The sequence below is a fragment of the Dipodomys merriami genome, unplaced genomic scaffold (genome assembly GCF_024711535.1).
Source record: "Dipodomys merriami isolate MVZ:Mamm:240054 unplaced genomic scaffold, mDipMer1.0.p SCAF_104, whole genome shotgun sequence".
In the NCBI taxonomy this organism is placed as follows: Eukaryota; Metazoa; Chordata; class Mammalia; order Rodentia; family Heteromyidae; genus Dipodomys; species Dipodomys merriami.
Window position 1 is genome coordinate 1,687,955 of NW_027202316.1, and position 25,751 is coordinate 1,713,705.

The 25,751-nt window shown below is 47.4% G+C and overlaps 1 protein-coding gene across 1 annotated transcript in view; it reads left to right on the plus strand.

Moving 5' to 3' along the window:
- The window catches only part of Gli3 (GLI family zinc finger 3), a 215,259-nt gene extending 190,663 nt beyond the window's left edge, over positions 1-24,596 (plus strand). Inside the window, exons 10-14 of the mRNA XM_069998267.1 lie at positions 3,910-4,059; positions 5,733-5,897; positions 9,800-10,090; positions 15,975-16,302; positions 18,655-24,596. Of these exons, the coding sequence (XP_069854368.1) occupies positions 3,910-4,059; positions 5,733-5,897; positions 9,800-10,090; positions 15,975-16,302; positions 18,655-21,002 (3,282 nt within the window). The 3' untranslated portion in view covers positions 21,003-24,596. The remainder of the gene's footprint in view (positions 1-3,909; positions 4,060-5,732; positions 5,898-9,799; positions 10,091-15,974; positions 16,303-18,654) is intronic.
- Positions 24,597-25,751: the final 1,155 nt, after the last annotated feature.

Here is a 25,751-nt window from a genome sequence, read left to right on the forward strand (position 1 = left end):
CCCCACCTAGATCTAGAGTCCAGTGACTCCAGTGCCAGCCAGTACAGGGACAGAGGTGAGTCCCTCCCAGCTCCGGCTGCTGTGCTCACCTCCCACAGTCAGTGCTTCTGCTCCTGAGAATCTCCAGATCTCTGGATGTGGCTGTCCCAGGGAGCAGATGCAGGGCCGTATCTCCTGGAATGTGTGGGTGCTGTCCTTTGTTCCCCCCCAGCCGCACTGCTGTGGACACTGCCATGCCATGCAGGTGGGCCCTGGCCCGCTGGCCCTGCTGGTCTGCCCTCTTGGTGTCATGGACGGAGGGAAAGGTCAGTGGTAGATCCGTGCAATCCTCTCTGCTGGACAGCCGCCTCCCCCAGACCCTCAGAAGCACCAAGCTCTGGCTCCCCACAGGTGACTCTGTGTCACCTGCCTACAAGAGCGTCCCCATTTCTCTTCCCCATCCTCCCACAAGTAGCAGGTGGATCTCCATTTATCCTCTGGTCCTGTTGGAAAAACTAACCCTCACTCCCAGCACTGGTCCTGACCCAGGACTCCTGCTCCATGTTTTTATAAAACCCATGATTTTCTTTCACCACACTGTCCCAGCTATAATTGTGTGGTAATTTAAGTCATTGCCTGTTTGCCTACAGCAGCTAGCAATTTCTCACTGCAGGAATTAAGTCTGTTCCATCCTCAGCTTGGGGCCTGGCATAAGTGTCTCTCAGTAGATCTTCATAAGTAAGAGAGGAAAGTAGTGTTGGATTCATTGACTTCTAGTGTTGGATTCATTGACTTCTTTCTGTCCCACGTATGAAAAGGAGTCGGGTTTGGGTATTATTCAAATCTTTTTGATATCTTGAGAGTATTTTTATTTTCGAAGAATGAAATACTTTATCTGAAACTATTTTGTTTACTTTTTTTCTTTCTACCAGTATTGAGGCTTGAACTCAGGGCCTGGGCACTGTCCCTTAGCTTTATTTGCTTAAGGTTTGTCACTCTACCCCTTATGCCACACTTCTACTTAGGGTATTTTGCTGGTTAATTGGAGATAAGAGTGTCATGAACTCTTCTTCTGCACCTGCTGGCTTTGCACTGAAATCCTCATATCTCCACCTCCTGAGTAGCTAAAATTACAGGTGTGAGCCATTGGTTCCCCCAACTAGTTATATTAAATTCCTATTGCTAAAACACCAAATAAAATACAGTTGCATTAGGACAAACAATAGCATAGAATGTAATTTCTTTTTTCCAATAAAAATGCACCTTATTGCATCAAATTCGTTCAGCGAATATTTACTAAGTACCTGCAGAAAATATGACCCTCCTATCTTCAAGGTGTTTTCCTTGGCACCGATTATAATCTAGCTGCCCATTTTTTTCTTTCCTTCCTCTTGTATAATTGCCTTGTTTTTCTCTGCCTGCTGGCCTGCCTTTCTTCCTTCTATCCTTCCTCCCTTCCTTCTTTCCTCCCTTTCTCTTCCTGTCTCCTTCCTTTCCTTCTTCCTTCCCTCTTCCCTCCCTCCTTGCTTCCCTTCCTCCTCTCTTTCTCTCTCTCTCTCTCTCTCTCACTTCCCCTCTTTTACCCTTTCCCTGTATTCCTCCTTTCTTCCCTTCCTCCCTCCTTTTCCATTCTGTTTTATTTTAAGGATCCGATTGATTTACTTCCAGTAACATGGATAAAGGAACCATGAGTAGTTTAGGGGGAGTGGCCTTGGACTTAAGGCTGAGCCCCCAACACCTATCTGGTACAACCCTGGTTAATAGGCTATGTACAGGCTGTGAGGATGGTTCTGAAAGCAGAAAATGAGACCTGTTCTGCCCTGCTGTTCTCGTTGTGCATTGTTGGGGCATTGCGTATCATTGACTCTGACTCAGGGACAGTTGGCTTTGAACCCTTCATTTGCTGGCCATGAGGTGGCTGTGTCCTTATCATTCTCAGGACCCCAGGGGCCTGGTGGTTGCCCTGTGTGCTGTGTGCTGTGACACTGCAGCTGTTCGCTCCTCATAGAGCTGTGGTGGAGCAGGGGGCAAGAATAATGATTCCTCTTCTCTGCCTTTACCTTCTTCAAAGTTCCAGAAGCTGCATGGAAAAAGTTTGTTAATTTCTGGTAAACTTTTTGTTCCCTAAAGCAACTGCTTTGCTCCACCTAGTGGAATAACTGGAAAAGGCAGCGTGTGACGGCTGAGTTTTACCCTGGTGTTCCTGGAGAGCTTGCTTGGCCTAGCAGCCGGCCTATTAGACTGTCAAGTGATGATACATGTCACTATTACAGAATGCATGCAGCCCAAGGGAACTTTTCATTATTGGATGGTGTTTAAGGGGACATCTTTTGATGTACACCTGAGAAAGTGTTTCTAGTAGCCTTAATGAAGGCTGCACATTAAATGTGGGATGATGAGAGAAGATAAATAAGCTAGGATTCTCCAGTTAGGCCCCTCTGCTCATCCCATCCCACCCTAGTCCCTCTTTCCTGTCTCAGTCTTGTAGGAAGTGATTTCCCAATCTTGAGTGTATGAGGGATTCAGGGGCCCTAACCCCCACCTGAGGCTTGAACTCAAGGTCTTATAATCTTGCTTCACTTTTTCACTTAAGGCTGGCACTCTACCACTTGAGCCACAGCTTTACTTCCAGCTTTTTGATGGTTAATTGGGGATAAGAGTCTCATGGACGTTCCTGCCTATGCTGGCTTCAAACCATCAACCTCAGGTCTCATCTTCTTGAGTAGCTAGGATTAGAAGTGTAAGCTATTAGTGCCCAGCTTCACCGTGTGTGTGTGTGTGTGTGTGTGTGTGTGTGTGTGTGTGTGTGTGTGTGTGTGTGTGTGTGTGTGTGTGTGTGTGTGTGTGTGTGTGTGTGTGTGTCCCTGGGGCTTGAACTTGGGGCCTGAATGCTGTCTGTCTCTGAGCTTGTTGTCCTCAAGGCTAGTACTCTACCATTTGAGTCACAGCTTCACTTCTGGCTCAATTGGAGATAAGGGTCACGTAGACTTTACTGCTTATGCTGGCTTCAAACCATGGCCTTCAGTTCTCAGCCTCCTGAGTAACTAGGATTACAGGCGTGAGCCAGCACCACTTTCATTTTTTACACCCAAATTAATAGCATTTTTAAAGCTGGAAACAACCTTAGAAGGTAAACAGTCCATTCCTTTTAATTTTTTCATATGAAGAAAAACAAGGCACTGAGAGACTAAATTATTTGCTCCCACCTGTCTATAGTATGTGTATGCCTATGTGTCTGCCTGTCTGTCTTTCTGTCTTGGGGCTTGAACTTAAGACCTGGGCATTGTATTTTGGCTTTTTTGCTCAATGTGCCACTTGAGTCCTAGCTCTGCTTGCAGTTTTTTTGGTGGTTAATTGGAAATAAGAATCTCATGGACTTTTTGTCTGGGCTGCTTTCAAACTGATCCTCAGCTTTCAACCACCTGAGTAGCTAGGATTACAGGTGTGAGCCAATGGACCCTGCCTTGTAAATTCTTACTGAAGAAGAAACCTGTAGTGAACTTGAACTCAAGGTTAGCCTGCCAAGTGCATTTGCTTCACTTGCTCCTTGTTTTGGAATTATACAAGCATCTGTGTGCATGCATGTCCCCCTGCTGAAGTGGTAGAGAACATGTCTATAGTTCTCTGATCTTAATGCTCCTTTGGAAGTTGAAAAATAACAGAGATGTGGACAAGGCTTGTCACAAAATCTGGACTAGGACTTGAACTAGGTCTCCAGGTTTCCATCCAATAATATCCCTCTTGTCTAGGAACATGTGGTGCATTAGTGTTTTGCTACCTATGAAACGGACTGGGTGGAGTTTTTGAAACCCTGGGATTTGGTGAGGTTCTTCTTGTAGTCTTTTGGAGCAGAGCACATTTTGAGGTCTGCTCTGTTGCCTTGGCAGAAGAGTAATACATTTCTCTTTTTCTCTCTTCCCCTAACCCTAGCATATCAATAATGACCACATTCACGGGGAGAAGAAGGAGTTTGTATGTCGCTGGCTTGATTGCTCCAGGGAGCAGAAGCCCTTCAAAGCTCAGTACATGTTGGTCGTACACATGAGAAGACACACGGGAGAGAAGCCTCACAAATGCACTGTGAGTACAGGGGTTTGAGGCCCACGGGAAGTGGGCTCCTCATCTTGTCTGAGTTGTGTGCAGCACAGGACAGGTGTGGTTGGGAGAAATGGAGTATTACCTGGGGATAAATGCCTGCTTTTTGAGCTGCCTGGCTGGACAGGGCAGCTAGTAGAATGTCGAGCTGGCGGAAGGCCAGTGACTGCAGGATGGAGCTCACCCTGCAGGCTAACCCCAGCCCACAGCCCATTGTGTATGGGGACTCAGAACCCCAAAGAAGTGTAAGCCTCCACCTTCAACCTTCAGTTGACTTTGTAAAAAGCTAATCCCTGAAAAAACTGAGCATCCCTAGTGTACTGTTTTTTTTTTAAAACAGCAATCTAATTATTCACCTAATTTTTTTTATTGTGAGGGGTTACAATTACATGGGCAAGAGAACAAGTACATTTCTTATCAAGCATTGTTGCCTCCTCCTTTGTTTCCCCTTCCCATCCCTTCCCATATGCCTCCTCTGCCCCCCCACCCAATCCCCCCCCCAAAGTTGTAAAGTTCGTTTTTCGACATAAGGACTTGTACATCTCATTGTTGCAATGGGTCCACCTGTATCCCTATTTAAACAATTTGTTTTTTCCCTTCCCTTCCACAAATTATATCAACATCAAATACAGTGAAAGCAGGGGTTATACCATGGGGGAGGGTCACCTAAATTTTAAAGATTGTCTTTAAGTAGTTGTACAAAGGAGATTGAATTCAACAAGTTAAATTATGAGTATAATGCATCTTGAGCAATGTCACCTCTTTCCTCCCCTCCCCCATCTCCTCTAACCCCTTCCATACCTTCAAAACCCCTGGTTCCATTTTCATGCATATAAATTGAAAATTATGACTGTATTCATCCACCCTTCCTCTCTCCCATTGGCCTCCTACTACCACAAGTTCCAGCATCCTGGTATTCATTTTGTTAAACCTTAAGTTCGTTGTTTGTAGGACTTACACCATTGCAGTTTTCCCCTACGTATATATACCATACTTTAATCAAAAAACACCATATCTGAAATGTTCTCAAATCTGATGCTTTCTGAGATGGGCAAAGGTTTAGAGTTTTTCTTGTTCCTCTCCTCAGTGCCTAGGGCAAATTGGGAGATCTGAGGAGGGAGAAATGGGCTGGGACTCCCTGAGGCTGAGCTTTCTCCCACCAGGGTATGAGGTACTGGCAAGGCCCTGGGTCAGGCCCTGGGTAATGCTCAGCCCCGGTGCTTTCCATCTGACAAGTCCTTTACAAATGTGATCAGTTTCCTGGCTTTGTAGGGACACAAAGCTGAATGAATGAACTTGGCGCTGAATCTGAAATGAGTGGCAATTGGAGAAGATGAAGGAGCAGATAATGAAACCCATTGTCCACACCAGGGGGGTAGATGTTATTTATTTATTTATTTTAAAAAACCATAGAGCCTTCCAGACTTTGAAAAGCACTGAAAACACTTTTTCTTGAACTGCCTGGAGCCCCTCTCCAAATCCCCATTCTTGCAAAGTGTAGTGGAGCTTTTTTGTTCTGTGGTTTTGAAAAGCTTCTGACCCTTGGAAAGTCAGGTTTTTGTCCAGGTTGAGGAAGGAGGAGGGGAGGGCCTGAAGGTCTCAGCTGCAAGTTGTAATTGTGTGGCTGTAATACAGATTTATTTACCTGTTGCTCTTAGTTTGAAGGTTGCACAAAGGCCTACTCGAGACTAGAAAACTTGAAAACACACTTGAGATCTCACACTGGAGAGAAACCGTATGTCTGCGAACATGAAGGCTGCAATAAAGCTTTCTCCAATGCCTCTGACCGAGCCAAGCACCAGAACAGAACACATTCCAATGAGGTAAGCCATCTCCGTGGGCCCAGAGCAAATGGGCCAAAGCCTTCATGGGAGTTTGGGACCACAGGCCTGTTCTGTTTGCTTTTCTCTTGGCTGTTTCCAGCCTCAATGAGCTCTCAGGCGGCTACCTCAAAAATAAGGGTGAAAACCGAGCCCCATTAAGATAAATCAGATGAAAAGGGAATTTCAGAAACTCCTGGGGAACTTAGTTTCCCATTACTTGATACTGCCACCTAGTGGTCAGACAGTAGGAATGCTTGGATTTTGGTCACTTGCTCTGCCCAGATTAATAGGAATCACTGCAAACAAATGATGAGCCTCGGAGCTCATCAGTTCAGGCGAACATACACTGCTAAAATAACGCTATCTTTATGTGCTGATACTTGGACTTGAACTTAGGATCTTGTGCTTTTACTTAGCTTTCTCAGTTAGGATGGTGCTCCACCATTTGAGCCACACACAGCTCCACTTCTGGTCTTTTTCGTTGGTTAATTGGAGATAAGAGTCTCACAGACTTTCATGTTTGCACTGGCTTTGAACTGAAGTCTTCAGATCTCAGCCTCCTGAGCTGATAGGTGTGAGACACTAGTGCCCAGCTTATACAGAGCACTTTTTATTGCTTTCGCTACATGATATTTTCAAATACACTGTATTTAAGAGCACACTTTTGCAGAACAACCAGCAGTGGTTTAACAAATAAGAGGGCAGACATTCTAAATGCTGATAGCTTCTATCAGGATGGAAGTGATTCTCAGAAGCCCAGTGACTTCACATAAAATATAATGGGTAGTGGATGGTTTGTGTGGTATGGCTGATATTGGCTGGTATTGGCTCCTCTCCAGCTTGTGGAACTCAAGAATGACAATGATCCCAGTTCCATATTGCTTAAGTATTGTTGTGCTTTTCTATCTGTAGACCTCCAGCATCTCTATGGAGATGTAGCTAAAATGCTAGCTCCTCTGTCAACCTCTTGACTGAAGGGAGAAATGTGGGAATAAGGCTCCCTGCCTTTAGGGTCACTGTTTAGAATCTTTTGGCATAACACATAGTCCAACCCCAGGAAGAGTATCATCATTTTGTTTGCAATGCTTTAGGCAAGGAGTGGTTTGTACACAGACCTGGGTGTGGCTCTTATGATCTCAATCCATCGTGAGCTTGCAGATTTTCGGGGGTTGAGGGGGGAGAGAGCATCTGGAAGAAACCAAACAAGCCATGCTCCCCAGGGAGCATCTGGCTTCAAGAGCTTTGCTAAATTTTCTTCTTGCTCAACTGTCAGGGCAAAAACCACTTCTAGCTGAGTGCCTAGGGCTCAGGCTTATTATCCCAGCTACTCAAGAGAGAGATCTGTTTGAGACTCACAGTACAAGGCCAGTCCAGGCAAAAACAATAGCAACAAAAAAAAGTCTGTGAGACTTATTAACAAAAATAGCAGAAGTGGAGGTGTGGCTCAAGTGGTAAAGTACCATCCTTGAACAAAAAAAATTTTAAATCTCCAAAAATCCTAAGGAATAGTGTCTAGACCATGAGTGTTCAAGTTCGGGTACAGGCACCACAAAAAAACAACAACAAAAACACTTTTAACAGGATTAACCACACTTCCTCAAAAGCTCCTGCATACCACATGCAGCAGCTCCTCTTTGAAAAGGTTATGTTGGATTACGGAAGGACGTGTCCTGTATTGCTTAATATTGACCAGCTGTATGAAAACACTTTAGACAAGATGATACATTCCAATTTTGTTTTGTGTTCTTCAAAAATGAATGTGCAATAGCTGTTACACTCGTTTTGTACAAAATACTAAGTTGTCATAAAGAAAACAAATCTATAGAGACAGAAGGCTTACTAGCCTTTGCTAGCATCTGGAAACAGATAGAACAGGGTGACTGCTGATGGAGATTGTGACAATGTGCAGGCATCAAAGAACAGGAATGATTGCACAGCTTTGAGGAAGTAATGAGTCGGGCACTGGTAGCTCACACCTGTAGTCTTAGCTACACAAGGAACTGAGAACTGGAGGCTCGTGGTTTGAAGCTAGCCCTGGCAGAAAAGTCCTTGAGACTCTTTTCTCCAGTTAACCACCAAAAAGTGGAAGTGGAGCTGTGGCTCAAGTGGTAGAGTGCCAGCCTTGAGTGGAAAAAGCAAAACTAAAGGACAAAGCCCAGGTTTCAAGCTCAAGCCCTAGGACCGACACCAACCTCATAGAAAAGAAAACCAGCATGTGGCCACATGGCCCTGCTTGGGGTCCCTCTCTCTCCCCATTCCATCTAAGGCCCTGAGCAAGCACTGAGCCAGAGTCAGAACACTGAAAGGTAATGACAGTAACTGCTAGCCATTCTTCAGTCCCTAATGCCTAGGATTTCGCCCTCATTTCCTGGCATATGGATCTGTACATATATAGTGAATGACACTCACTCCTGAGTGGCCATAATTTAGAGTTAATGGGAATCAATTCTTCTACAAAGGAATCTCAAGTTTGGAGGTGAAGTCTCTTCAGGATAATTTTCATCGCCTTGGCTTTTCTGCATTAGGATATTTCAATGTGCCAGGTTGTGCACAGAGCCAAAGTCAGAACACTGAAAGCAGTTTTTAGACATAGATTCCACTGGATGTAATGGATGCATTACGGCGATTGCGTCCCTGAGAACTAGCTGGTCTTTAGCACATGCGAACAGGCATGCTCATGGGGCTGTTTCCAGGGCCCCCAGGTACACCCAAATCCAAGCTTGCTCAGGTCCCTTATTTAAAACGGTGTAATAGTTAATACAGCCTTCTACGCCCTTTAAATACCTTGTAATACCTATCACCTCACCAGAATCGCACAGTGCAGTTCTGATTCGTTTTTAATACTTTGCATCTACCATCGGTTCCTCAGATAGAGAGGGCCAGCTTCTCTCATGCAGGCACCCAGGAAGGCTTTGTTTGAGGACAACATCATTAATGTGGATGATAAGTCATTATGCAGGCCAGCAGTTGCGTGTCTCAGCTGCATGGTTAGCTGGGCACAGGGTGGGTGCAGGTAGAAGACAATCAGGAAGTCCTGAGTGGATCCGACAAGACAAGGCAGCTGAGGGCAGAATCCTGGCTCCAGCCCGCCACCGCCCCCACAGCCGGGCCTAGGGCTTCACGGCTTTGAAGGCTAGAGATGGGCTGGATATTTCCCAAGCCCTGAGCATTTCCCTCACTCAGCTGTGGCAGACACCCAGAGAAACACATTTTGAGTGGTCCTGGGAAAGGCTAGAAGCCATTTTCAGCCATTGATTATACCTATGTGTGCATAGCACATTTCTCAAAGCAAAGAACCGGGAGACACCTATAAGAAATCTCTTCTGATGATCTCCCCTGTGAGGTGTGGGGCATTCTCCTGATTAGGTGATGGGGGTCTTTTTAAGACATGTTCCTTCATCCCCACCACCACAGTCATCAATACCGTCATCACCACCACCTTCATCACCATCACCGTAATCACTACTTACATCCCCCCCCCCCCCCATCACCACCACTACATCTGAAAGGTGTTTGTATGTTGTACAAGTGCTTTAAAATGATTTAAACTGTAAATGAGCTGGCACTGGTGTCTCAGGCCTGTCATCCTAACTACTCAGGAGCCTGAGATCTGAGGAGTATGGTTCAAAACCAGCTATAGCAGGGAAGTCTGTGAAACATTTATCTCCAATTGACCAGTAAAAAAAAAAAAAAGCTGGAAGTGGAGCTTTGGCCCAAGTGGTAGAGCACTAGCCTTGAGCCAAAAAGTCAGGTGAGAGCACAAGGCCCTTTGTTGGAGCCCTGAGCTCAAATACTGGTACATGCACATATACACATATGTGCATGTGTATGTTGTGTCCCATGAGGCTGGGACACAATACCCTCATAACCCTCTATTGTGTCATTTTTGTGGCATTTGGCAGAAACCGTACGTGTGCAAAATCCCAGGATGTACGAAGCGCTACACAGACCCCAGCTCCCTCCGCAAACATGTGAAGACGGTGCATGGCCCTGAGGCCCATGTCACCAAGAAGCAGCGTGGGGACATGCACCCCCGGCCCCCACCCCCCAGAGACCCCGGCAGCCACTCCCAGGCCAGGTCCCCCGGCCGGCCTGCCCCCGGGGCCCTGGGGGAGCAGACGGAGCTGGGCATCGCTACCTCAAAGCGGGAAGAGGGTCTCCAGGTGAAGACTGTCAAAGCTGAGAAGCCCATGGTATGTCATTCCCTCTCCTGGTTTTTCCAGAATCATGTGGGGTCATTGGAAAGGGCTGGGCGAGTCATGGAGGGGTGAAGGGGCAAAACAGTGAGCTTGAGCCCACGGATGGGAGACTGCAGTGCTGCATGAAGTCTGACCCCCAGCTTGGCTGAGACGTCTGTTCTGCTTGGAGCAATTCTGATCAGGAAAGAAGGAAACTAGAAGTTTCCTAGCTGCTTGTAAAAACTGACCCTGGATCACAAGAAAGATGTGATGGTCTCTCTTCCGAGTGCCACTGGGTTGAAAAATCATGCATCAAGTCTTTCTATAAACATTCTTTTTTCCTGTCTTCTTTGTTTGTGGGGCTTGAACTCAGGTCCTGGGTGGTGTCCTGAGCCTTTTTGCTTACTGCTAGTACTCTACCACTTTGAGCCACAGCGCCACTTCTAGGTGGTTTTTGTTTTTGTTTTTGTTTTTATTCTTGTGGTGGTTAATGGGAGATAAGCGTCTCACAGACTTTCCTGCCCAGGCTGGCTTTGAACTGCAATCCTCAGATCTCAGCCTGCTGAATAATTAGGATGACAGGTGTGAGCCATTGACACCTGGTCTGAAAACTTCTTACAAATAAACATTGTTAGGGTTTGGTGACATTCAGCATTTATGGCCAACATTATTCTTTGAATGGCTTCAGGTGATTTGAAAGTATTCTTGCAAACTTTATTGGGTAATTTTGCTTCATAAAACACCTAAAGATCAACAAGAAAAAAACAAGAGAACAGATAGTAGTAGATTCAATCATATATATTTGGTATATATATATATATATACCAAATATATATATATAAATATATATATATATATATATATATTTGGTGTGTATATATATATATATTAGTATATATATATATAGATACTAGTAGATTCAATTATATATATATACTAGTATATATATATAGATACTAGTAGATTCAATTATATATATATATACTAGTATATATATAGATACTAGTAGATTCAATTATATATATATATATACTAGTATATATATATATAGATACTAGTAGATTCAATTATATATATATATACTAGTATATATATATAGATACTAGTAGATTCAATTATATATATATATACTAGTATATATATAGATACTAGTAGATTCAATTATATATATATACTAGTATATATATATATAGATACTAGTAGATTCAATTATATATATATACTAGTATATATATATATAGATACTAGTAGATTCAATTATATATATATATACTAGTATATATATAGATACTAGTAGATTCAATCATATATATTTGATATATATATTAGTATATATATATAGATACTAGTAGATTCAATTATATATATACTAGTATATATATATAGATACTAGTAGATTCAATCATATATATTTGGTATATATATATTAGTATATGTATAGATACTAGTAGATTCAATTATATATATATATATATATATACTAGTATCTATATAGATACTAGTAGACTCAATCATATTTATTTGGTATATATAAAATGGATATGTGTGTATGTATGGATGTGTGTTTGTACACGTGCACTGGTATCAGGGCTTGAACTCAGACACTTCAGCTCTTGGTTGGCTTTTTTGTACCTAGCAGGTGCTCTACCATGAGAATCACACACCTCCAGTCTAGCATTTTATGATTATTCAGAGATGAAGTCCTATGGAGTTTTCCAGCCTGACTAGTCTAGAACCAAGTTCCTCTCAGTCTCAGCCTCCTGATAACAAGGATTATAAGCGTGAGCCACTGGCACTCAGCCTGTATAACGGATTGAACTTTGCACGCATTCGGTTTAGTCCATTGCTCTGTCCTGGGCCTGAAATGCAACAGATGGAAGTCGCAGGCAAGGATTTCTGGGCACATGAGAACACTCAGCTTAAGGAAACACTTTCTTTAGCTTAGAGCAGTTCAACACCGAGGGCCTTGTATGAACCCATGCATAATTCACCATTCCACTGAATTCGTGCCCAGCAAATTGTGCCCTTCGCACCCCAGCATCAGCAGGAGAGGAAGCTACATTTTCATGAAGTTTTTCTTTGAACACTTGATATTAAGTCTAGCTAAAAGGAAGGCAAGTGGCGCTTCACAGGCTCTGTCCTTGTCTCTCAGTGTGTAGCTAACCATACTTTTTTTTTTTTAACTGGTGGTGGAGTTTGAACTCACAGCCTTCTCAGCTGGCTTTCTTCGAATTTGAAGCTGTTATCAAGCCCAGCTTTGTGCTGGTTATTTGGAGACAGAGCCTCAGGGTAGAAAGCTCAGGCTGATAAGCTTTGTAGTGCTAAGATTTGCAGGCGTGAGTCACCATCACCTGGTTATGTATTTAGCTTTTCTAAAGCTAAATATTTTTTAAAACATATAACATATTGAGCAAATAACACTATTGATTAGTATCTGTATACATGCATGCCAAACCTGGGACTTGAACGTAGGGCCTGGGTATGATCTCTGAGCTTTTTCATCAAGGCTAGCACTCTACCACTTGAGCCACATTTTTTTTTTGGGGGGGGGGGTCAGTTGTGAAGGACTTGAACTCAGGACCTGGGTACTGTTCCTGAGCCTCTTTGTGCTCAAGACTATCACTCTACCACTTGAGCCACAGTGCCACTTCTGGTTTTTTGAGTGGTTAATTGGAGATAAGAATCTCACAGAGACTTTTCTGCCCAGGCTAGCTTTGAACTGTGATCCTCTGATCACAGCCTCTGAGTAGCTACGATTACAGGAGTGAGCCACAGGTGCCCTGTGATCATTCTAATTTTTTAATTAGTCATTTCATAACCGTGTTTTATACATCTTTTTGAGTGAGCACATACCTGTTTCCTAAAATAAAGACCCCCCTCTCCCCCGCCCCAGTTTAATGACTATACAGAACCTCTAGCAGTGTATCTTCAGGTTTTAGGAAAATGAGCCTGTAGTCTACTGGGTCATGTGTCTTGACACTGAATTTTGTTCTAGGAACATTTTAAGAGAACAGAGCTTCCTCTTTCCTCCTCCTCCTCCTCCTCCTCCTCCTCCTCCTCCTCCTCCTCCTCCTCCTCCTCCTCCTCCCCCTCCCCCTCCTCCCCCTCCTCCCCCTCCTCCCCCTCCTCTGCCTATTCCTTTTCTTGCCTGGTCCTGGGGCTTGAACTCAGAGCCTGGGTGCTATCCCTAAGCCTCTTTGTGCTCAAGGCTGGTGCTCAGTACTTCCAGTTATTCTGAATAGTTTATTGGTGATAAGGAATCTCACAGACATTCCTGCCTGGGCTGACTCTGAACCGCAATCCTCAGCTCCTGAGTAGCTAGGATTATAGGCATGAGCCACCAGTGCCCAGCTGTAGAGCTTCTTGTTCCTGTAGCATGCACCTGCAGCTCAAGAAAACTTGTCCTGTTCTTTCCAAGCACCCAGTGCTTCTAAAGAAATTCAGTAGAGGGCTGGGAATGTGGCTTAGTGGTAGAGTGCTTGCCTAGCATGCATGAAGCCCTGAGTTCGATTCCTCAGTACCACAAAAACAGAAAAACTGGAAGTGGCACTGTGGCTCAATGGTAGCATGCTAGCCTTGAGCAAAAGAAGCTCAGGGACAGTGCTCAGGCCTGAGTTCAAGCCCTAGGACTAGCAAAAAAAAAAAAAAAAAAAAGATTCAGTAAAAATAAAAATCGATAGCTGTTTGCCTCCGTGTATAAAATATTTTACAAAGCAAATCATACAAATACAGGACTAGAAGAGATCCCAGAGGAAAATAACTGCAGCACGGTCCCCCAGTAGACTCATGGGTGCACGTGTGTGTGGGTGTGTGTGTGCGGGTATGTGTGTGCATGCGTGTGCACGCGTGAGCGCGATGTACACACATGTAAAATAAATAGATACCTTCATGGGCATTTACTAATGATCATGGGATTTGCATTTCTTTTACCCTTAATTTGGTCGTCCTGCTATAAATTAAATTCTTTCTTCTTCTTTTTTTCTTATGATTGCAACATCTCCCCGTCTAATGCTCCCTCCGTGTCCTGTTCTTACTTTCCAAGGACAGTGGGTAATAAGGTGAGGGGGTTTTGATGCACCTCTCTCTCTCTCTCTCTCTCTCTCTCTCTCTCTCTCTCTCTCTCTCTCTCTCTCTCTCTCTCTCTTGTATTTTCACATCCAGCTTTCTTGTCATATCACATCTTCCTTAGTCTGTGTGGGTCTGTGCTGTTGTCTTTGGTAGTGAATGTAAGTTGGCTGTGTTCGAGGAAGCACATGTTGAATCCCAGCATGTAGAAAAAGTAGCATTAGGCCAAGGGTGAAATCCATTGTTGTGTTTGTCAAGGTTTTCAGGATAAACCAGACTGGGCTGGGTCAAGCAGATGCCTTTGGGTTTCCTCCCATGGCTCATGTCACTGCATTTTCAGACCACACAAGCATCTCCTTGTTTATGGGAAGGGAGATAACATTTGTGGTTTAAGTGGTTTAACCCCCATTTTAAATGTCTTTAGTGCTTGGCAGCGATTTTCTGATTTTAAATGCCCATGTCCTCCTTTAAAGTTCTATAGAACTGTACATTTGCCTACATGTGTGTGTGCATACATATACTTGTTTACCCAGATTCACCTCCACCCCCCCACCCACACATACACGCACATTCTGATTTGCCCATCCAAGAGTGTAAGACGCCCTAAATTCTGCAAAATCTAGGAAGCAGCTGGTGGCCTGGCAAATCCTGGCACAGACTTAAGCCCAGCTCCCCAGGCTTGCCTTTCTGCATAGTTTCCTTTGCTTTGATTGGTTTCCCCGATGACATTTGTGTAACTGGTAGCTCATTCATCGGACGCCTGTGCTGTGATCACAGATAAAGCACGATTCCTTTCTCAAAGAGGCTGAGCCTATGCTTCCCTGGGCTGAGGAGGTGTGGTTCTCTACCCTGGAAACAGGCAACTTTAGATTCCCATCCTTTTTATTTATATATATATTCCCAGTTTTATAGGAAAGCTGGCCCACCCTTCAGTAGCCTCAGGGATTAGAGCTGGCTCAACCGCGAACTCACATCTTTGGGAAGTCACTGAACTTCCCTGAGAATCAGCTCTTTTCATCCTTAGGATGAAAAGACAGCACTGGTACTTGAGATGGCATAAAGCCTCTCTGTCAGCTCATGGCAGACCTGCTTGGACAGTGCTCACAGACACCAGGGTGGCAAGGCTTTCCTTCCTCTTCCCTTCCAGGCCCTCCCCTGCTAGAGATCCAGAGGCCTGGATTCAGCCTCCTCTTGCCAGGTTTTCTCACGCAGTCCCCTTGACTGTGGTGTGGTTAGCACTCTATATCCTACAGCGCCCCAATCAACGCTCTTCCGTAGTAGGAGGAAGATACCGAGAAAGGAGTCGTTACCCAAAAGGCCTAGGGGGGCCTTGTCTGTCCCAGATTTACGTTCTAGCTGAACAAAATAAGCCCCGAAGACTAAATCACCCCATGACTAATGCCTTAGAAGATGAGTCTACTCTGGTCTTATTATACTCAGGTGCCTTTCATTTTCCCAACAAGATTCCTTAACATGAGTCGTTCCCGATGTTACGGATAAGGAAACAAGGCTGTGGTTGGCTAAATGAGTTCCCCAAAGGAGAAGGCCTTGGCAGTGGGGTTGGAAAGGAGGCGTGTATGGGCAGAGCCAGCCTCGAGATCGCATGCTGACGACCCCTTGGGTAACATGTGCTGCCGTCCGTTGCCTCCCCCACCACACATCAGCCTGGTGGTCCATCGTCATTTTGGCATCAGAGCCCACCCGCATCCTCTTTCTCATTCAACTCACTGGTGACCCGAAGGTCTCCATGTTCCCCAGCTGCCTTCGTGGTCGGCTCCCTTTCCGTTTTCTCTTTCTAGTAACGTTCCTTTTCCTCCGGGTCCCTCCCCAACAGACATCTCAGCCAAGCCCTGGTGGTCAGTCTTCATGCAGCAGCCAGCAGTCCCCCGCCTGCAACTATCCCCTCAGTGGGCTCGAGCTTCCTCTGACCGACGGAGGCGGTGTAGCTGACCTCAGTAACCTGGACGAACCCCCGATCATGGACGCCACCATTACCACGGCCACCACTGCCCTGGCGTTGCAAGCCAGGAGAAACCCAGCAGGGACCAAATGGATGGAGCACGTAAAACTAGAAAGGCTGAAGCAAGTGAATGGAATGCTTCCACGACTGAACCCCGTCCCGCCGCCCAGAGGCCCTGCGGTCTCTCCTCTCACAGGAAATGGTGAGTTCACATCGTTCACCCTGCACTGCACCCTGCGCCACCCACCATGTGACTGTCCATTGGCTCTCTGCTCTTGTAAGTGGGCCCTGTCAGTGAGAGGGGCCGGGACCTTCTGGTGTAGCCTTGCTCAGTCTGAAGATTAAGTCTGAAGCCACTCGTAGTAATGCTGAGCCTGCGTGAATTGCTTTTCTGGGGCTCATGTTTCCAAAAGAATGCGATAATGGGATTGTACTATAACTGAAGTTAGACTGTGGGTGGTTCATTCTGATGGAGAAGTCCTAAGTCTAGGGGAGCACCAGCCTCTAAATTCCAGAAATCTGAAGTCAAGAGCTTAGTGGCCACTTGGAGGGAGAGGGGTACTGCTCTTTTTTTATTTTTTTTTTTTAAGGGAGTTGGGGCAGTATTTGGGTTTGAACTTAGGCCTTGTGCCTGCTAAGCTAGTACGGTTCCACTAAGCCACCCCTCCCCCAGTCACCCCCTATTTTTCCCATGGGTCCTATTTTGAGATTGGGTTTTGCTTCCTCCAGGGGGCTCTCCTGGACTGTGGTCCTAATGTTTTGCGACCTGCCCTAGCTGGGGTGACAGGTACACACCTAACTTCTTGTATCGAGATGAAGTCTCATGGACTTTTTTTTTACCCAGGCTGCCACGGAATCTTAATCTTCTCAATCTCAGCCTCCCCATGTAGCTAGGATGGCAGGCACGTGTCAGCATACCCAGCGCTTAGCTGAGAAGACTCTCCTGTGCGCCTGGGCTTGCCTTGGGGTGCAGTCCTCCTGATTCTCAGCCTTGGGGTCGTTCAGGTGACAGGAATGAGTCACTTGTTCCTGGCAGCAGCCACTTCTTTTTTTTTTTTTTGTCAGCTGTGGGGCTTGAACTCTGGGCTTGGGTGCTGTCCCTGCGCTCTTCAGCTCAAGGCGAGCGCTCTACCGCTTGAGCCACAGCACCACTTCTGGTTTTCTAGCGGTTTATTGGAGATAAGAGTCTCTCGGACTTTTCTGCCCGGGCTGGCTTTGAACCATGATCCTCAGATCTCAGCCTCCTGAGTAGCTAGGATCACAGGCGTGAGCAACTGGTGCCCAGTGCCACTTCTTTTTATGTGTACCCAGTCCACAGGACAGCAAACCTCCTTTCCCATGGTGAGCCCCAAGTCAAGTCAGGGCTTGCTTCAGAGCCAGCATGGAGCACCTGCAGCACACCTCTCCTCTCCAGCAGCTAAGGATGCAAAATGAACCCTAGCATAGAATGGAACATCCCCTGGACACTAAAGCCTTGGGCTTGGCCTCTTCCTTCCTTCCTTCCTTCCTTCCTTCCTTCCTTCCTTCCTTCCTTCCTTCCTTCCTTCCTTTCTCTCTCTTTTTCTCTCACTCTCTCCCCCCTCTTTCTTTTCTTTCCTTCCTTCCCTTCCTCCCATCCTTTCTGTCTCTTTTTTCTCATTCTTTCTCTCCCACTCTTCCCCCCCTCCATTCCCGCCTTCCTTTCTTTTTGTACTTTAATGGGACTTCAACTTGGACTCAGGAGCTCATGTTCTTGCTCAACTTTTCCTGCTCAAGGCTGGAGCTCTACCACTTAAACCACTAGCTTTTTGCTAGTTAATTGAAGAAAAGAATTTCACAGATTTGTCTGCCCAGGCTGGTTTCAAACCAGGATCCTCAGATCTCAGCCTCCCCAGTGGCTAGGATTACAGGTGTGAGCCACTAATGTCTGGCTTGGCTTTGCTTGAATTGGAGCCTGGGATCCATCTGTAGCCTGCTCCCTGAATGTGTGTGTATGTGCCAGTCCTGGGATTTGAACTCAGGGTCTGAGTGCTCAAGGCCAGTGTTCTATCCCTTGAGCCACAGCTCCACTCTTGGCTTTTTAGGTGGTTAATTGGAGGTAAGAGTCTCACAGACTTTCCTACCTGGGCTGGCTTTGAACTTCCATCCTCAGATCTCAGCCTTCTAAGTAGCTAGAATTACAGGTGTGAGCCACTGGCACCCAACTGGGACCTGGAGATGGAGGGGGGGGGGGGGGATATTCGTCTAAGGCTGTGTGGACAAAGTTAGTGTGAGACCCTGCTTGGAAAAACAAAATAAAAACCTAAACAAATTGAGGGTGTGGCTCGAGTGTTAGAGCGCTTGCTTGGCAGATAGGAAACCAGGGTTCACTCCCCAGTTGTACATACATACACACCTGTGTGCGCACACGCCCAGCCTCCCTGCTGCCGCGCACGTGTGCGTACTTATGCTGGGATGCAGAGTCCGCTCATTGCACCAGAGGTCCCCGAGGCCCAGGAAGCTCCTGTTTGGCCCGGATGGTTCCCACCCTGGCGTCGGGCATCGTCTGGTCACACCCTTTGTCTCCCTCCCGCAGGCACACAGTCTAGTACCACCTGCACTTCGGGCGGGCCGGTGACTCTGCTCCCGGCCCGGAGCGACCTCTCCGGGGTGGACCTCACCATGCTGAGCCTGGTCAGCAGGAGGGACAGCAGTGCCAGCACGGTCAGCTCGGCCTACCTGAGCAGCCGCCGCTCCTCGGGCATCTCCCCCTGCTTCTCCAGCCGCCGCTCCAGCGAGGCGTCCCAGGCCGAGGCCCGGCCCCAGAACATCAGCGTGGCCGATTCCTACGACCCCATTTCCACCGATGCCTCGCGGAGGTCCAGCGAGGCCAGCCAGGGCGACGGGCTGCCCAGCCTGCTCAGCCTCACCCCGGCGCAGCAGTACCGTCTCAAGGCCAAGTACGCGGCGGCCACGGGCGGCCCGCCGCCCACACCCCTGCCGCACATGGAGCGGCTGAGCCTGAAGACCAGGCTGGCCCTGCTGGGGGACGGCCGGGAGCCGGCCGCGGCCCTACCCCCCATGCCGCCTCCCCGCCGGTGCAGCGATGGAGGGGGCCACGGGTACGGCCGCCGCCTGCTCCTCCCGGACGGGCTGGGCAATGGCGTCCGGAGGGCCAGCGACCCGGTGCGGACGGGCTCGGAGGGCCTGGCCCTGCCGCGCGCCGCCGTCGTGCCGCGCATCGCCAGCCTGCACGGCCTGGGCGCCCCGGGCGCGCCTCCCCCGGGCGGCCTCCACCCGGCCCCCGCCGGGGACAAGCGCACGCTGGTGCTGCAGAATTACACGCGCCCCGAGGGCGGCCCCCCGCGCCACTTCCCCGCGTCCCCCTGCCCGCCCAGCATCTCCGAGAACGTGGCCCTGGAGTCCCTGGCCGTGGGCGCCGAGGGCGACCTGCACGAGGAGGATTTCCTGCCCGACGACGTGGTGCAGTATCTCAACGCCCAGAACCAAGCCGGCTGCGGCCAGCACTTCCCGGGCGCGGCCCCCGACGACAGCAAAGCGCCCCAGGGGCCTGGCGACTTCGACCTGCCCGGGCTGCCCAACAGCCACCCGAGCCAGCAGTTCCGGCCCCTGGAGCAGCACTGCGGCGGCGGCGGCGAAGGCCGCAAGTCAGACTTGCCGATCCAGTGGAACGAGGTCAGCTCGGGGAGCGCCGACCTGTCCTCCAAGCCCAAGGGCGGCCCGAGGCCAGCAGGGACGCAGGCCCGGGCCCTGGGCGCCTACGGCGGCATGGTGCTCCAAGCGCAGGGCCCGTGGAGGGCCGGGGGCTGTCCGGGCCTCGGGGAAAGCGGCGGTGCCTACGCGGGCCCCGAGCCCCTGGCCATCCACGGTGACCTGGGAGCCGGCCCGGGCGGCAGCTCCCTCCTCGACCAGCCGTACAAGGCCCCGCGCTACGGGGGCTGCCTGGCTGGGCAGCCAGCGTCCCCGGGAGCCCCGGACGGTGCACCCTGCGGTGCTCAGATTCAAGGGTCCAAGCTGAAAGGCACCACCGCCATGCCAGGAAATGGGGTTCCTCTGGATTTGGGCCTGATAATGGCAGCCAATGAGACAGCCGTCGGCACAGAGATTAACCTGCAGACCCCAGATCTGAGGGGCCAAGGTTACCCCACTCATCCGCTCCTGGGCGACAGCCTGCATCGCCAGGGAGCAGGCCGGCCCGGCCCGCAGAGGCCCGCGCCGCCCGGTGCTACCTCATACACCAGTGTCTACCCGGGACCCGGGAGCAGCCTGCAGGGGACTCTGAGCATTGGCAGCCACCCCACAAGCTCCACGGCCGTCAGGGGCTACCCACAGCCATGTGCCAGCTACGGGGGCAGCAGGCGTCAGGCTGTGCCCAGGGGTGGCCTTGCCCTGCAGCAGGGACAGCTGAGTGACACGAGTCAGATCTGCAGGGTGAATGGCATCAAGATGGAGACACACGGGCCACCCCAACCACTGTGTTCTAACACGCAGAATTACTCTGGTCAGTTTTATGACCAAACCTTGGGCTTCGGTCAGCAAGACACAAAAGCTGATTCATTCTCCATGGCAGAGGCCAACTGCCTGCTCCAGGGAGCCCACATGGAAAACTCGGAGTTACTCTCACCAGGTGCTAACCAGGTGACCAGCACGGTTGATGGCCTGGACAGCCACGACCTGGAAGGGGTCCAGATTGATTTCCATGCCATCATTGATGACGGGGACCATGCCAGCCTGATGTCAGGGGCCCTGAGCCCAAGTATTATGCAGAACCTTTCCCATAGCTCTTCACGACTCACCACGCCACAAGCCCCCCTCCCCTTCCCAGCCCTGTCTCTGAACACAACCAACATGGCAATCGGGGACATGAATTCCCTGCTCACCTCCCTGGCAGAAGAAACCAAATTCCTTGCTGCAATGCAATAGGCATTAGTCAAGAAAGACTGCAGACATAGGATTATAGGAGTTGAACGATGGAACTGACTCCTGGATTTCTCCCCCCCTCCCCATGTTTTGTTTTGAAGTTCTTGTATGTATTTTAGCAACCTCATCTCTTCTAACTGGGATGTGTTTCAAGTATATTCCTTTTATAGAAAAGGACTCTGAAAAACCCTAAGGTATCCTAGGGAGAAACTGTCTTCCATTTCAGTTTTGAATCAGTATTGTGACATTCAAACCAACCTTAAAAAAAAAAATCCTGTATGCTCACCCTCCTTTTTTCCTTTTTTCCCCCCTTTAGTAAACCAGTGTAAATGTATGAGGTGCATGTTCTTTCTTTTAAGAAGAGAGGTTACCAGATAAATAGATTTGTGTGTTTCTTGTTACTTCAAGGAAATGGAAGTTAGTGTGTGTGTGACCAAGGAAGCCATGTCAGCTTTTCTTATTTTCTTTTTTCTTTTACTTATGCTCAGCGTTTTGAGGGGGGAGGGGCTTGCATTTTGTTGATGTTGTTGTTGTTTTGTACGTATGTATGCTTTTCTTTCATCCCCACATTGGGCACAGAAATCAGAATAGGAAAAGAGACTTGAAGAATCTTTTGTGGGTGCATCCTAGCATAGTAGATGGTTGATAGGTTCTCCAATTCAATCCAGGCTGTTCACCTGACAGCTGGCCCAGGAGTGGAAACCTGGGGCTCTAGTGAGTGAAAACATGGGTTGTACAATTCTTTGTATCCATTATGTGCTTTGGGTCCCCTGTCTGTGTGGTCAGGTCTCAGTGACTTTCTTTGTCTTCTTCTCTGTCTACCTTCCAGAGTGTTTGGGGTTTAGTGCTGATTGAGAGGAGGAAATGGACAGTTGGTGACATTCAGACATGATACTACTTCTGTCTGTTAGATAGATTATAGATTGAAAGTATGAAATTAATTTAGGAAATACTTGTAGGTTTTTTTAATTTGTGACTTAGTTTCATCTCTTCTCCAATTATCACAGATAACTGAGAATTGATGATAAATAGCCCTAGGTATATCAGTATTTAAACAGCCCCGCACCTGGATATATTTTTTAACATTTATTTAGCCCACTGCAGTAAAGTGATATTGCCTGCCTGCCTTTTCCTTCCCTCTCTCCCTCCCTCCCTCCCTCCCTCCCTTCCTTCCTTCTTCTCTTGTGCCAGTACTGGGGCTTGATCTCAGGGTGTGGGCAATGTCCCTTAGCTTTTGTGCTTAAGGCTGGCACTTTACCACTTGAGCCACAACTCTACTTTCAGCTCTTCGGTGGTTAATGAGGGATAAGAATCTCACAGGCTGGTTTCAAACTGCAGTCCTTATAGCTCAGCTTCTGGAGTAGCTAAGACTACTGGCATGAACCAACAGTGCCCAGCAATTGTTACTATTAAGCACCCTATTTTAAGTGATATGCCAATCCTCGTTGCAGAAGATAAAAGCTCATGTACATTGAATTTGGGGCTAATTTTCTGAGGTCGAGAGAGAGAAAGGAAGCAGTTGTATGGATGTCTTTCTTCATGCTCTTTTTCTATAGCATGCTATACCCTGAACTTTAAGAAGTTAAGTGACAGAGTTAGTTCCTACATAGACTACCATCTCTACTTTTGGTTTGGATTCAGACACGCAGTTGCTTCATGTGAAAGTCATATTTGGGCAGAAAGAGCCCAGGAGTTTTTCAGAATATTGCTTTTTAAAAGTACTTAAACTATTAAAATAAAATATTACCACCTCAAACTACCTGCTATTTTCCATCCCTGTCAGCCTCTGGAAGTCAGATTTATAGCCAAAGTGATTTGTGAATCCATTGAGTGGATTTTTCCTGACATTTTAAATTAGTAAGAGACCAAAATCAAGTAAAATAAATAGATAATAGGAAGAATGTTAGGACCATTCTATGTCATCAAGGAGTTTAATTGTCATATTAGTCTTAAATGTGAAGATGGCTGGGGTTTGTTTTGGTGAGATGGGCCCAGAGCTGCAGAATAGTACTACAGATTCCCCTTCATGCCTCTGTCCCTCCTTTAAAATCAAATGAGAAAACAACTCACATGCAAAAGAGGACTAACTATAGCTCCAAGCTCAGGACAATAGACATCTATCACTTTTCTCCATTGCTCAAACAGTTGGCCAAATCACTGGTCTATTCCCTGAACTTTTTCCCTTCTGAGTGAATCCACAATCCTTGGTTCTAGTCTTCATTTTGGTCTGAGACTAGGACTCAAACTTGGTACGTGATACTTTTAATCATTGGCTAGCACTCGACCAACTGAGCCATGCCTTCTTAGGGTTGTTTTTTTCTTTCTTTTTCTTATTTTTGTACTAGTCTTATATTTCCCACTCCTACAATTCCATTCAGTCTTTCTTACTCTTGATTTCAGAATACGAGGCCCAGTTGTTCTCTGTTTTTCTGGGAGTGGTCCCAGCCCCTCCAGATTCCTACACTACCAGCAGAACCGTAGGATAGTTGCTTCCCATGTCTACAGGAGCCAACATGGCGGTCATCTTTTGTTCTGCTTGTAACCCTGGCTTCCGATTAGCCTCTAGTTTTTGTTTCCTTCTTTAATTGTTTTCTTTTCCATCTGTGGACTCCTGGATGCTACAGTATCGTATTTGCAGGATGTATTTTTCATCTTTGATTTAGGCTTTTCTCAATATGTAAATTCCAAAAGGATGGAGTGGAGGGAAGTGAAGGAGGGAGGGAGATTGTGTACTTTTCCAGAATTTCAGTGATTTGGCAAGATTGTCCTATGGAAAGATGCTCTTTCTGTCATTTCACAGATGGGACTTGGGGTCTGGTCCCCTCTGGCCCTAGGACCCACCCGCCCGCCACCTCAAACCTTGTTTCCTTTCTCTGATTATGCATTTAGATGGAAAATTTCAACTGACTCATGTTTACTGATGATTTTTTTAAATTTTAAATACAAGCTTATCCATGGTACTCTAGTTTAACATCTTTCATTAAACTTGGTTTTATTTTTTTAAGCCATTTACCACTTTCCTAAAGAATGAATTAAATCCTCCCCTCCTCCTTCTCTCCTACACTCACACATTGGTCCAGCCCCATCTTGTGACACCACATTTTAAGTCTTGAGATGTATGTGCCTTATTTTCTGCATCCTGTCAATTGAAGGGACCCGTTGGCGTCACCTGGTGCTTAGGCTGTGGAGCCTGCTGGCCCCAGGTGTGTGTGCGCAGCTGGGTCTGAGCCATCTCGTCACCTGGTGTTCTGCGTGGTTTGAAACTCATCGGCGAATGTTGTTTTCTGACAAGTTGCCCCCTGTGCATCCTGCGAATGTGTAAGATTAAAAAAGAAATAATACAAGTTCTGGATTTATTTGTGGGTTTTTTTTTCACTTGGTTTAGTTTTTTTTTTTTTTAATAAAATGTATAATCCTTTTTAAAAAGAAAAAAAAAGTGTAAATACATTTAAGTATTGTAGGCCTCGTGTTTGGGTGTGGCCGCTCCAGGCCCTCCGCCAGCCTGCGGCCCAGGCCAGGGCCTTGCCAGGAGGAACTTGACCTTTGCTTTGGAACCACTTAGTCCTTTTATAACAAATTTAAAAAAAATAAAAAAAATGTTTCTTACAATGTCAATAAAAAAACTTTGTATTGAACCTTTTCTGCCGGATTGTCTGTTTAATTCATAATGGACTGGAAAGAGTACTGTCTGAAAAAGTCCAGAGTCCCATGTGTAGGTCCAGAACTCATCACATCCCCTGCAGGGAGACATGAGATGACCTCGCATGGAACATGGGTCCCCCCACTGGGGGGATCAGGTCCCCATTGCCTTTCAAGTTGGTCTTCCAAGTAAAGACCCCAAGGCTTCTCCAGACCTGTCACCTGGCCTCTTGTATCATACGGGAGAGGCAGGTGCACCCCCGGAACCTACGGATGCCAGTGTCTCCTTCGTCTGTTGCAGTCAACAACAGTGTCTAGCTCAATTAAGACATGGGCTGTGGATGAGGCCTAGTGACTTTGAGTGGGGGTCCAGGTTCCCCCATGGGAAGGAGGGTGGGCACAAACTGAGGGAAGTTGGGGGTGCAGGCACATGATATGAGAGGGAATTCAGTGGCCTCTAGAGCAGCAGGCCACATGCCACTCAACAAGCCATCCACAGTAGGACATGTGACTCCACGTACCCACCAAGCAGGCTGGGTATTGCCAGCTGGAGACTTGGCCTGGATTTGCTCAAGCTCTGAGACATCTAGAACTCTCCCAGGCGAGAGGGTCAGGTCCAGGAGAGGGGAGAGGAGAGGGAGAGCCTGAAACTTCCTTGTGATGTTCCTCATTCTTCCTTCTCTTTCTCCTTCCTCTTCTCCTATCCCCTGTTCCTCTCTTTTCTCCTCTCCCTCCTTCTCTTCCTTTCCCTGCTCCAAGGGACTTGCCCATGTTGAACTATCTCAAAGGGGATAGGGTGTGGTTGGGGTTCAGGGACCAGTAAGCATAGGAATTTCCTGGGTTCCAGGGGACAAATGCCTGTCCTGGGAAGTGGGAATGGGTGGCTGGTGGGCCAGGCAGGGCTTGGAAAGGGTCCGTGTGGAGGAACTTGTACAAGACACAAACATGACTTAAGAGTTCATCCACATGCAGGTGTGGGGAAGGCCGGGGACCTTTCAGGGAGCCCTTGGCTGAATGGAGAGGGAGGCCAGGATAGGATGGGAGGAGGTGAGGCTTGCATCACGTGGTGTGAGCGTTCCCTGCTGAGTTCCCATAGCGTCTGGGGAAAGCAGA